Genomic DNA, 12,406 nt, shown 5'->3' on the forward strand with positions numbered 1-12,406 from the left:
CGCAGGCACTTAAATCCTTCCTTACCTACATCAGAGTACAAAGCCACTTTACTTTTTTCGCTGTGCACATTGGCTCAAGCAGCAGCAGCAGTCCTTCATCTGAAGCTTATCGTTTCAGTATGATGAATGATGTAAAATGGAATAGGATGTAGCAAAACCACTGGCAATAAAAAGCTTTTTCTTACTCTAATTATATGCATGACGGGCAGAAAAGAGGCGCAGCAGAGTGGAAAGCGCCACCAAAGACCCTGTAATCTCAGTAAATAACAGCCTGAAAGGTTATTATGGCTATTTTCTTGAGTTACAAACACTTGTTTGCTGTTGTCTTCATAGTAATGGACAGCCATAGAAAGCCATAGAAACACAGGCTGCTTACAACAAGAATTATTCACTGGAAACAATCTCGGTGTCGAATAATATTGGATAATCTGCTGTCATTCAGGAGACGATGACACACTGAGAGTTGACGTGATATAAAATGACTCATTCCTCTTGCATATATGTGTATTATAGATAACTACTGAACAGTAGCAGTGTTTTAGTGTCACCTATCAGAGCGGTGTTTGATAAAGCAAATATTTCCCATTCAGACAGGCATACCTAAGCAAATAATGTTAGGAAGTTTGATCCAGGTTGGATTGGAGAGGCTTCCCTCCGGACTAGTGTATTCCTCAGGCTCGGTCTGTGTTCAGGATTTTAAGAATTTTAGAGGAAGTGGTGCAGTGTGAATTATCATGTGTCAGTCGGCTTTGTGAATCTGCTTCTTAAATGAACAGAGACAACAGTGAAAAAAGAGAGAGACTAGAGGGTGTTAACAGAACTGGAAGTTCTGCTGAGTTCCATATTTTCCTATTCTCCTGTGTTTTATTTGAAAGATATATTTGTGGTTTTAAGAACCAAAAACCATCTTAATGTGGTTTCACATCTCCTCTCTCAGGCTTCTCTCTGGAGCTCTAGTAACAACAGGTCGGTGCGCCAATCAGGAGAGAGGAGGCTCTGCGAACCTCTTCTGATTGGCTGGCTTTTTTCGGAGTGATCAAAGAAAAATAAAGTAGATTTCAGGTAAAACACTCAGAGAAACCAAATCCTGTAAGGTTGGATGGTGGGTCCAGATGGGTGGGGCCTGGGTGACTGCTTTGTTTTGACATCATAAAGTTCCAGAAGTCCTGACGGCTGGTTTTCACAATATCAATATAGAACCTGGACCTGCTTTGTAATCGAACTACACATGGACATCTACCTTTAGACTATGTGGGACCTTTAATTCCAGTCGGAGGTTGAACGGAACACATACGCATGAAAACTGAATACCATCAATGACCACCAGGGGGCTGAAGCGTTGGGGGGGGGGGGTAGTTTTACAGTTTCTGTGGCCTTACATCCTCTCTGCTGTCAAAGCCTTCTGTGTTGCAGTTCATTGTCTGTGAACAGCCAAAGTGAATGTTGCACTGTATGGGTGTAACAGTACAAAGAATGTCTTTGTCACTTGCTGACTGGCTTGCTGCCTGCCTCAATAGCTGAGGACCTGCTTGGCTGTATGTCTCTGCGCTGACTGGTTAACTGCCACATGAGTACATGCCTGCATGTGTGTCACACTGGTGCTTTTTTGGAAACACTGAGTGGCGGTGCAGGCAGTGGAGGCTTGCTGGTGACTTCCCACCGTTCTGGCCTGTGAAATGGGACATTGTTCTGTTGATGCTGTGCAGGACAGTGACACTGTGCTGTGACTCAAACGCTAAACATGAGGTGGAAACAGAGGGCTCACCATACTCAGTGTAGAGTACAGCAAAACGGAGATAGTCGCCTGGTAACAGACTTCACCACAGGACAAACCTGCTTGTAGAAGTAGCTGAAAATATCATTGTTTTTCTCTCTTGTTGCTGCACCAGATGGTTGATGTTTACGGCATCAGTTCAACTTTAAGTTACACTTCAAACCACTGAAGTTTCTTTTTTTTTTTTTTTTATAACACTATAATAGTAAAGACTTTCAGAAAGTATGAACTGGGAGCTGCATTTAAGTTGTTTTTGCTATTGATTTAACTGCTTATTATTTTTTAGAATTAGCTGATTTATAGTTTTAGTCAATAACATGTGAAAAATACCTATAGAGATCAGGGTGATGCCTTCAAATGTCTTGTTTTGTTGGAACAACAGCCCAAAAATATTCACTTTACAATTATATAAATCAGAGATAAGCAGCAAATCCTCACATTGAAGAAGCTGCAACCATGATGGAAGTTATTGTTTGAGAAATTACTAAAATCAGTAATTGATTATCCAAGTTGTATGTATGTATGTATGTATGTGTGTGTATATATATTGATTATCCAAGTTGTGTGTGTATGTATATATATATATATATATACACACACAACTTGGATAATCGATTACTGATTTTAGTAATATATATTTATATATAGTACTAGTGAATGTTTTTTATTCCACCACAAGGTACCATCAATACTTCATAGTGCAGGAGGTGTGTGTGTGTGTGTGTGTGTGTGTGTGTGTGTGTGTGTGTGTGTGTTGTGTGTGTGTGTGTGTGTGTGTGTGTGTGTGTGTGTGTGTGTGTGTGTGTGTGTGTGTGTGTGTGTGTGTGTGTGTGTGTGTGTGTGTGTGTGTGTTTTGTTGTTGTTGAAATATCTCATTGGCTTCACTGTACAGGTGTTTTCAGTTTCCAAATTGTCCTCCCTCTCCTGCTGTAAAATTCAAACTTGTCCTCACAAAAACACAAGAACATCCCCCCCCCCCACAGCCTTTTAGAGTTGGTAACACAGACAAGAGACTGAATGTTGCAAACACTGACAAACTGGAATATTTGCAAAGTGAATGGTCATGTGTTCATTCCTGTGGCTGCTCCAGGCGTCTACCCTGAGGGCTTCAGGTGCTAAATCATGTGAAGGGAAGAATCTGTCCACAGAGCTAATTGACAGATGAGAGATTGTGGGAGTTGAATCCTCTCTGTACGACGAGGCCTGTCCCTGGCTCAGGTGGAGATGTTTTGGACCTTTCCACCTGGTGTTGTGTGTGTGTGTGTGTGTGCGTGTGTGTGCGTGTGTGTGTGCGTTCGTGTGCGTGTGTGTGCGTGTGTGTCTGTGTGTCTGCGTGTTTTGATCTGTTGCAGAGGAGGAGGAAACTCCCGCGGCTTGTCGAGAAGCCGCTCGTCCTGTTGTGAAAAATTCATCAGAACCAGTGTAATGAGTCTTCCACACGACTTGGCCGGTCGTTTGAACGAGGCTGTGGAGGAATGGACTTTACTGAGCAGTAAAAAGACGTCTAATCCTCATCACCTTTCACCCCCCGCAGGTCGGCTCTTTGCTATGCAGACGGGCATGAAGCTGGACAGTAAAACACCAGAGTGCCGAAAGTTCCTGGTCAAACTCATGGACCAGCTGGAGTCGGTAAGTTACTCCCACTACTAACCTACATCAGTCCTGTTTCTTCCTGTGTGGGATCCTGTACTGGCTTCTTGGGGGAGGGTGTGCAGGGGGGGGGGGGGGGGGGGGGGGGCTGCTCTGTCTCAGTCTATATATATTTTAAGATGCTGATACACACGACATCATAATACAGTCATTTTATATCTCTGTGTGAACATGATATCTCAGCAACACCTTCATAGAATTTCTTCAGATTTGGTACAAACATTCACTTGGACTCAGGGATGAACTGAAGAGAATTTGGTCATTAAAGGTCAAAGGTCAAGGTCACTGTGACCTCACGAAACATGTTTTGGCCATAACTCAAGAATTTATAATTCAGACTAATTATGACACAATTTACAACAAATGGAAAAGGATCAAATGGAAAAGTGATGATATTTTATATGAAAAAGATCAACTTCATTGTGACATAATGTTTTCTGGCCATTATTCAGTGCAACTCAGGAAAGGGAGATTGTGACCGTATTTCACTTGTGTGTTGAGGTTTCTGGCACAACTTCACCTGCGTCCAGTGTCCGTCCTGCTCAGTGCTTTGCAACATTGCCTGAAATGACCTAATTCAACCGGAGATCTTTTAAGGAGGCGATACCAACACTCTCAGAAATAACACCCGCCGAGTGAAACGGGCTTTGGCTCGATCACTCGGCTGCTGAAGCACTGAGAAAATCATTTGAATCCCTCCACTTCAGTAAAATGTTGCTGAAGTTTCAGTTTTGTTCAGACAATATTGCAAAGAAGCTTCAGAACCACTGGACTAGAGCTGAGTCCAAAGTCAGGAGCTGCATCCTTTTGGAGGCTGCATTTGAACACCGCGGTGCGACTGGACTGTCCCATCTCAAAGGCTCCTTCAAATGCGGCCGAGAAATGCGTCCTCCTTTTCCTGGGCAACAAAGGCACCAAGGGGTGGATCCTTCATGGCCCAGCCTATCCCGAGATTCATTGCACGCCCAGCTAATTAAAATAATATGGCAGCAAACACAGACAGAGAGCTCAAGGATTACACTTTTAAATGCAAGTATTGGGTTTCAGCTGGTACAACTGTTACAACTGTTAAAATGAACGGCCTTAAAACCTTTTGTTCATATTGTCGAGGTTGCTAGGCGTCAGGAGCCCGGCAACGGTACGTGTAGGCAAAACTGGTGATGCAAAGTGAAAATCCTGCGTAGACCGTACAGTCTCATTCCGGTTCGCTTCGGCGAAAGGCCGCACCTGCGTAGGCTGCGTCCTCCGAAGGATGCGGCCCCTGAATTGGGACACAGCACAGAACATCACATCATGGTGCCCAGTTTAAATACTTGTACATATAAAGATCTAGAGTCTAACACTGTGGCAGAAGTTAAAATAAACAAACATAATCACGAGGACACATCTGCAAAAGAAGTGACTGAAGGGTTGATAAGAATCTTGTTTCATATTCATTCGAACACACACATACTTCCTGAAGAATAATGGTGTTCAAGTGCTGTTATCATCATACATCAGTATCAGAGGCGTGTCTGTTTGATATGGAAACTGCTGCTGGAGCACTGTCATTACACACAGGCAGGGCTGCTGGCTGCCTGTAATGTCACCTTTTACCACGGCACCACATGCATGAATGGCTCTTTTCTCACCAAGCACACTGCAGAACTGTAGCGCTGGGCTCCACTGAAACACAAACACACACACTAAAAGGCTTGACATTTGCCTGTTGTTCATCAGTGGCTGGGGCTGGTCGCGGTGGGTCTTCCCAGAGGTTTGAGGTTTCTTTCCTCAGAGATGTTAACTACACCACAGTTACTAGCACCTGCCAGTGGGATCAGTGTGTTCTTAAAAGTGTGCAGAGCGCCACCTAGAGGTTGGGTGTACAATAAAGCAGGAAGATGACTTTAAATAAGAGCCTTATTTCATTCAACACAGCCTCCAAATGATGGGCTGTTACCAGCCTAACACTTTTAGATAAAATGAACATAAATATTCTGCTGCTCTTCACTTTTACCGTCTCTTTCTTCAACGCTCACACTGTGGTCACTGAACTGAAAAAAGTCAGTGTGAGTCAGACTGAGTAGCAGCTCTGTGAGTTGTTATTGTCAACTGGTAATACTGAAGAAAAGTGACAAGTAGCTTCCTGGAAGGTTAGAAAGTTTGTTCTTTCATTTAAGAGCTCAGCAATTAATTTTAATATTATTGAAATTTCAATATAGCCAAGTGCAATATCCAAATCGCAGGAGCTGCAGTTTTTTTTTAAATGTTGTTAACAAGGGTAAAATGTGTCACGATGGACCATAAATGAAGCGTTGCGGTGCAACAGAGATGCCCCAGCCTACAAATCATATTCTCCAGATGTAAAGGAGCATGTGCGTTTGGTACAATCCCCAACAAAGCCTCTGAGGAGACCCCGGGGGAAGACCCAGAGGTTGCCGGAGGGATTACATATCCCACCTGGCCTGCAGACGCCTCGAGATCCCCCAGTTGGGAAGTGTTGCTGTGGAGAGGTATGTCTGGAATACACTGCTTAGCCTGCTGCCACAGCGACTCGACCCTGGATAAGTGGAAGAGGATGGATGGATGGATGGATGGATGGATGGATGGTTGGAAACATGAAGACCATATCAGACATTTTCTCATCCAATGCACTGGATTTAAAAAAAAAAAAAAAGACCCTCAATTTGTTTCCGTTTGTTCTCCGACCTCACAGGTACGTATTCATATCGTCTGGTTAAAGCCGGGTCGAGGCCGGTGCTTTCGTTTGACAGGCACTAACTCTGAGTAGGCTGCTCTCTGGATTGTCAGCAGGGGCCACGCTAATTAGACTTCATAGGGCTGTAATGGTGAGGAGGGGGGCAAGGATGGAGGAAGTGAGATGAGACGGGCTCGGAGCCCCCCGACGGGGGTCGAACAAATGAGTGTTTTTATCCAGACTGAGAGGAGAGGAGGAAAAATCACAGCACTTACAGGCTTCAGTAGGTTTGATCCTGTGCTGCCATATTCAGCAAATAAGACATGTGAGAGGATGTCTTTTGTTTGCATGTGCAGAGCGACTTCTGAGCACCAGCATCTAGAGATACTGTTCCAGAAAAAAGAAGAGAGGAGTGGAGAGGAGGTGAATGAGATCAGGTCATAGTCTTTATAGAGGGGAGGAGGAGTCGGGGTGTGTTGAGGAGGTGGGAAGTCCCACAGTGATGCTGGACTCACTTTATTGATTGCTTAGAGCCAATTAAAGGACACAGTGGACAGAGATGAAAACATGCAAGTGTACACACACACACACACACACACACATACACACACACACAGAGCTCCCCCTTTGAGCCAGGTTTTATAGAGGCTTCAGGGATCTTCATTACTGTCACACACTCACTCTCCCAACAGGACTCACATCCGCTGCTTTGATGTGTGTGTGTATGTATGCGTGTGTGTGTGTGTGTGTATATGCGCTTGTTAGCTGTTACTCAAGTTGGTATTAGCTTCATGTTGGTTCTGTTTATGCACTCTGAAGTACATATATACGTCTGTATATTTACATAGGTTACACCTCCCATTGTCAGGTAGTTATCAGATTATTACATGTACTGAGGGAGCTGCTTGGTTGATTAATATTAAACCTTTCAATACTGTTATAACAATGAGTTTGTTGAAACAGTTTTACAGAGGTACTGAACTGCTGCAGTTGAATTGTGTTGCGTTTATACTTAGAGGTGTTTCTAATATTTAGTCTAACCTTGTTGGTAAAATATTCAAAGCATCGGCCCGAGCTGGTGACTCAGTCTGTCCTGGTGACTCAGAGTGCTTCCATCTGTCCGCTTTCCTCCACCTTTCTGGATCTGGGTCAACTCAACAAGCTCAACAAGGACTGGGTTATACTAGAAAACAAATCGCATCAGAAAACCAAAAGTGTTTGTAGCTGTTCCAGCTGAACGGCCTCAATTTTAAGGTGGAGTGAAAAGCCTGCCGTCACAGGGAGGGGCCAGATGTGATGCTGTTTAGATATGGAGGTAATGGTGCACATTTTCAGTCAAATCCATCACAATGGCGTGTAAATATCAGATTTCCAGTCCACATAGTTCAGGGCCTGCCCCAAGGTCTTCTGATCGTGAATCATCTCAACATGAAGGAGCTGTCGTTCTCTACTCTCTGCGCTCCAAACAGGTCGAGCCCATCGACACCCTGAGATGGAAACTCATCTTGTGCCGCTTGTATCTGTGATCTCGGTCTTTAGGTCATTACCTAGAAACTCATGTCCACAGCTGAGGGATGAATGGCAGATTGAGTGGTAGATCAGGACCCCCCCCCCCCCTTTTATGGAGTAAGGCCTGGAAGGGAAACGCCTGATGGCTCACGGCCACGCGGCCTGGTTGTGCTTATCCTGAAGGATTGGGTGTGGGTCCACAACTTGGAAGGCTGCACATGAGGGTCGACTGCATTGCCAATGGGGCGTCAGACAATTGTTGGGGGGTATTGGCATGTTATAATGATATTATCTTGATAATAAACTTTATTTATACAGCTCTTTTCTTAGCAGTGTTACTAAAGAAATAAAAGCAGACAAGGCACATAAAATGAGAACATGCGCACATGTCGGCCCCAGGCTAAGAGCTGGTTGGACGTGGGCGTCCGCACACCTTTGTTCATACACTGAATCAGTTTGTGGACTTTTTGCCATCATTTATTTTCAGAACTTTTATTTGTTCAAACTGGCATAAATTGATAAGTTAGTTTAAATAAGAAAAAGTTTGATGTATTAAATCCAGATTTTCTTTAAATTCATCAATTTAATTAATTCATCTTTTAAAATGTTAAATGTCATAATGTAGTTGCCCACACAGTCCACCACACGAGATTATTTATTCAGGACATTTGTATATGAGTGTGTGACTGTAAAACAGCCGTTTCTTCTTTCTGCAACACGGGGATACCCTGAGGTTTTTTTTTTTTTTGTTGTTGTATGTTCCACTTCTTCATGAACTGTTGCGGGTAGTTGTGACTCATTTCTACAGAGTGAGCGAGTCAGGACTCAAACCACTCTCTCTCTCCCTCTCCCTGAAGACCTGGCTCGTACCTACAATACATGTTTGACTCATTAATTCTATTTTCCACCACCGTCGCCGGTTCAACTCTCCTCAGCTGCGCTCTCACTGGGACGGTGGAAAATCGCTTGTTTAAAAATCACTTTCATATGGTGCAGGGTGGGAAATCGGCAGCAGCTACCAGTCCGCTGCTGCTAAATTTAGCTGCAGTCGCCACCGAAGTTATAGGCCTATCTAAAAATACACAGAGTCGTCGAAGAAGGCTGCGAATTAAGGGATGAAGAGTGATGGTAGTCATCATCAGTCACTTGTTTACATGTCTTTTAACTGCTTTTCAAGGAGTTTGTTTTTAGCATGATGGAGATGATTGATGAAATTTCATCTCAGCGGACGGCAGTGATGTATAGCACTCACTGTGATTCATGCTGCTCATTATTCAATATCACCTCCTACATGCTGTTTAATTTGGCTTATCCAAAACATACATTAATAACATACTGCACATAAATGACTGTGTGGACAGATGTGAGCCACAGGGTATTTTCCAAAGCAGCTTTTATTTCCACCTTGCCACTTAAGTATCATTTGTAGTGGGGGTGGGCGTTCTGATGATCTTATATTATGGGCGATCTGACTTTGGCATATGATCTACTTTTTCAAATGAATCATAAAGATCCTGTGATTAAAAGCTGCTTATTACACGATTTTAAAAGTTTAGTTACTGCAAACCAGCGATTGTTAACAGCTAAGCAGCTAGCTCGCCAACCGCAGCTGGCGACGTCAGCCCTCGTTCTGCTCTGCAGCCTCGGTGAACTTAGGCGTAGCACCACATGTACCAGTTCCTGTTCTACACCGGAGCAGAACAAGAACCACCGTCACCAGCTGCAGTCCAAGACGAAGGAGTCGCAGTCCGTCCGCCGCGATGAGAGACCTGTCTGCATGCAGGGAAACACGAGGCGAAGGGGAGGAATAGCGGCAATCGGACAAACATCTGAAAAACATGTGAAAGTGGCAGAAAGATAATAATCGCCAACCTCTGGTCAGGACTTTCAGAATAAAATCAAAAAGTGTTTGTGAGTTGTGGCTGGCTTTGTGTCCAGGCAAACTGGTGATTCGATCGTTTGGTTCTCAGTCAGATAGAAAGCTATAAGAGTGAGCCGGACCCTCAGTGTCAGTGTAGTTGGAGTCTTTGTTTTCCCTGGCCAGTTGTCTTGGTCATACATTCCTCTGCTCTGCTACAGCAGTGAACAGTGTGTCTATTCAGCCAGGTAAGGGTCCACCTGTTGGAAAGAACCAGCATGTTTGCTTTAGTGATTTTTACAAGAAACCTGAAGCTCTGCTGGATGAGAGAGAGAGAGAGAGAAGGAGAGAGAGAATTTCAGGTGGACATCATTCAAAGTGAAGGCAAATGGGGCGAGATAGAGACTCTATGGCTTATAATTAAAGCCAACATGTTTTTACTTGAAAGAGAAATTTTTATATTGCCCTAAACCAAGAGATTTCAGTTTTCTTGAAGCAACACACTCGTGTCTGTATTTATTGGAGCACATCAGTGAAGAAAAACAACACTGAAGGCTGCTCGATTTTATAAGTCCGATTTCCAAACAGATATCAGTGATGCTGCAGAGATGCATGGTTCATAAAGACCTGTGTGAATAGATGGTGTAAGTTTGACTCAGGACTTGGATCAAGTTTGAAACTTTGTGTTTTAGTTAAAGCCAGAACTAATTCTAGCCTAATTTTAGAGAAAGCTTTACTGGCGGATAAGTGGCAGATGAATCATTTATAAGTAATTGTGTGGGTGTGTGTTTGTTTTCCAGATGAAGAAGGAGCTGAGTGACAACGACTCCATCAGTCAGGAGGTCGTTGGTAACGCTCACATCGAAAACTACGCCTTAAAAATGTTCATCTACGCCGACAACGAGGACCGAGGAGGACGATTCCACAAGTAAGACACGCAGCTTCTTTTTTGATTCTAGTGTAGGTATATCTGTTTGAAGACCTCTTCTCCTATCCTTGTTTCCTTTCCTCTTCTGGTCTCCTCTCCTCTCATTTCTTCTCCTCCCCCCTTTTTTCTTCCCCTCTCCTATAATATCCTCCACTCATCTATACTGTCCCTCTGCTTTCCCTCCTTCCTCTTCTTATCTCCTCTCCCCTTCCTTCCTTCCTCTCATCATCTCCTGTACTCTCTACTTTCCTTTCTTTCCTTCTGTCCTCCTCTTCTCTCCTCTCCACTCCCGTTCCCTCATCTCCTCTCTCTATTCCATCCTTTTTTCTTCATCTTTTTCTTCTTTCCCCTCTCTTTTCCTCTCCTCTCCTCTACTTTGTTATTCCTCTTCCTCTCCTCTCCTCTCCTTTCCTTCCTTACTCCTCTCCTCTCCTCTCCTCTGCATGCTGTTAGTTAATTAAACATGCTCCTAATTAGAAAACTCTTTAACTTTGCATGTCTCCTCCCTGCCAGCTAATCTTGTCACTGGAGTGATTACACAGCCAATGAGTCACATCATGCTACATTTTATTATGATAGCTTTCAGCCGTACACACATACATGCACACACACACACACACACACACACACACACACGCACAGTGTGTCATTATCCTTTCAACCTATTTGTCTCTTAGCAACAGGCGGTGAGTCGTGCGAAGCCTCTCGCACTGTGTGAGGCACTAGCTGTCTGTACTACATGTTTATTTCTTATGGTATATATCACTAAAACTCAGGAGATGTACTTTTGTCCATCTGTCAGGAGTAAAAGTGGAGGTACTGTGATGATGCTGTGTCACCAAGGGGACAGCTAGGCTTTGGTGATATCCAAAATTTGATCAACACAGTCCGGCCCAAATATCACGATATACTGTATGATATTTGATATAAAATATTATCGAATATCGGCCCAAACCTAGAGACAGCTGTTCTTTTTTTCATTTAATAGCAACCATCAGTGTTGGTTTCTTTTAACTATGATTGTGCTCTCAGATTGGTTTTTGTGCTCAAAACTACCCAAACCTCAACGGTGGCTGCGGCTGATCAGAAAACAGTTGAGGGACTCATTGTCCTGGTCGGACAGGTTTGGAAGACATTGACAAAGCTGTTGTCTTGCTGGCGTGTGAATCAGATGATTGAAATTCTGATACGGTATATATGATATGTCGAAAAACCTTTGGACCTATTGCATGCGTGCGCATCTCAGCGCACGGCTCGGTGCATGTATATGCGTGCGTGCGCCAACGGTGATGATGACTCAGCCGCTCCTCCCTCTCCTCAAACCACAATCATTTCATCTCTGTCCATGCACACCGCACTTTTCCATCCGCGCTGGAGCTTTGACTTCACACCGAGATTCAAACAGGCTGCAATAAATACTGCAACAGAGATGATTTGATCCTGTTATGTAAGATGATACCAGCACCAGTAACCTACCAAAACAACATTGATGGGAAAGCCTGTGTAAATGCACACCAGTGGCTTTTAGTTTCAATTAACTTCTTCAAGCTCATTGGTCTTTCTTTGCTGAAGCAGTGGAAAGACAGATGGTGTGATATTCCCAGTCAAATGTCAATGAACGTGTAACTTTTATAAAATCCTCTCAAAAAGACAGATGCAAGTGAATCAGCCATTCATGAGAAAAACAGAGCAGCTCCTCAAAAAATCAGTCGGTCTTTATTCTTTATGTTTAAGCTTCAACTGCTACAGAGTGTTATTGATTACAGCTGCTGGTTCCAATTATTTGGATATAGGCATTTATTTGAGACTTCATGGTGACTGAACAGACTTATTTCTTGTGTTAAGAAAACTAAGTTATATTTTCTATTAACATAATAGGAAAATGTTAATGGTAATTTACATATTTGGTCATAAATATATATTCTGAATTTATCAGTAAAATGTTCACAGACATGTTTTTTTTTCACCAAAACATCTGATCTTGCCGAACAATACCCTCTTGTTTTGACT

General features: G+C 43.4%; 1 protein-coding gene across 3 annotated transcripts in view; it reads left to right on the forward strand.

Moving 5' to 3' along the window:
* The window catches only part of vta1 (vesicle (multivesicular body) trafficking 1), a 64,167-nt gene that overhangs the window by 12,098 nt on the left and 39,663 nt on the right, over nt 1–12,406 (forward strand). For all 3 annotated transcript variants that reach the window (XM_056405158.1, XM_056405159.1, XM_056405160.1), the window contains exons 2-3: nt 3,309–3,403; nt 10,269–10,396. In XM_056405158.1, coding sequence (XP_056261133.1) covers nt 3,309–3,403; nt 10,269–10,396 — 223 coding nt within the window. The remainder of the gene's footprint in view (nt 1–3,308; nt 3,404–10,268; nt 10,397–12,406) is intronic.

The sequence above is a fragment of the Seriola aureovittata genome, chromosome 19, assembly GCF_021018895.1.
Source record: "Seriola aureovittata isolate HTS-2021-v1 ecotype China chromosome 19, ASM2101889v1, whole genome shotgun sequence".
Taxonomy (NCBI): Eukaryota; Metazoa; Chordata; class Actinopteri; order Carangiformes; family Carangidae; genus Seriola; species Seriola aureovittata.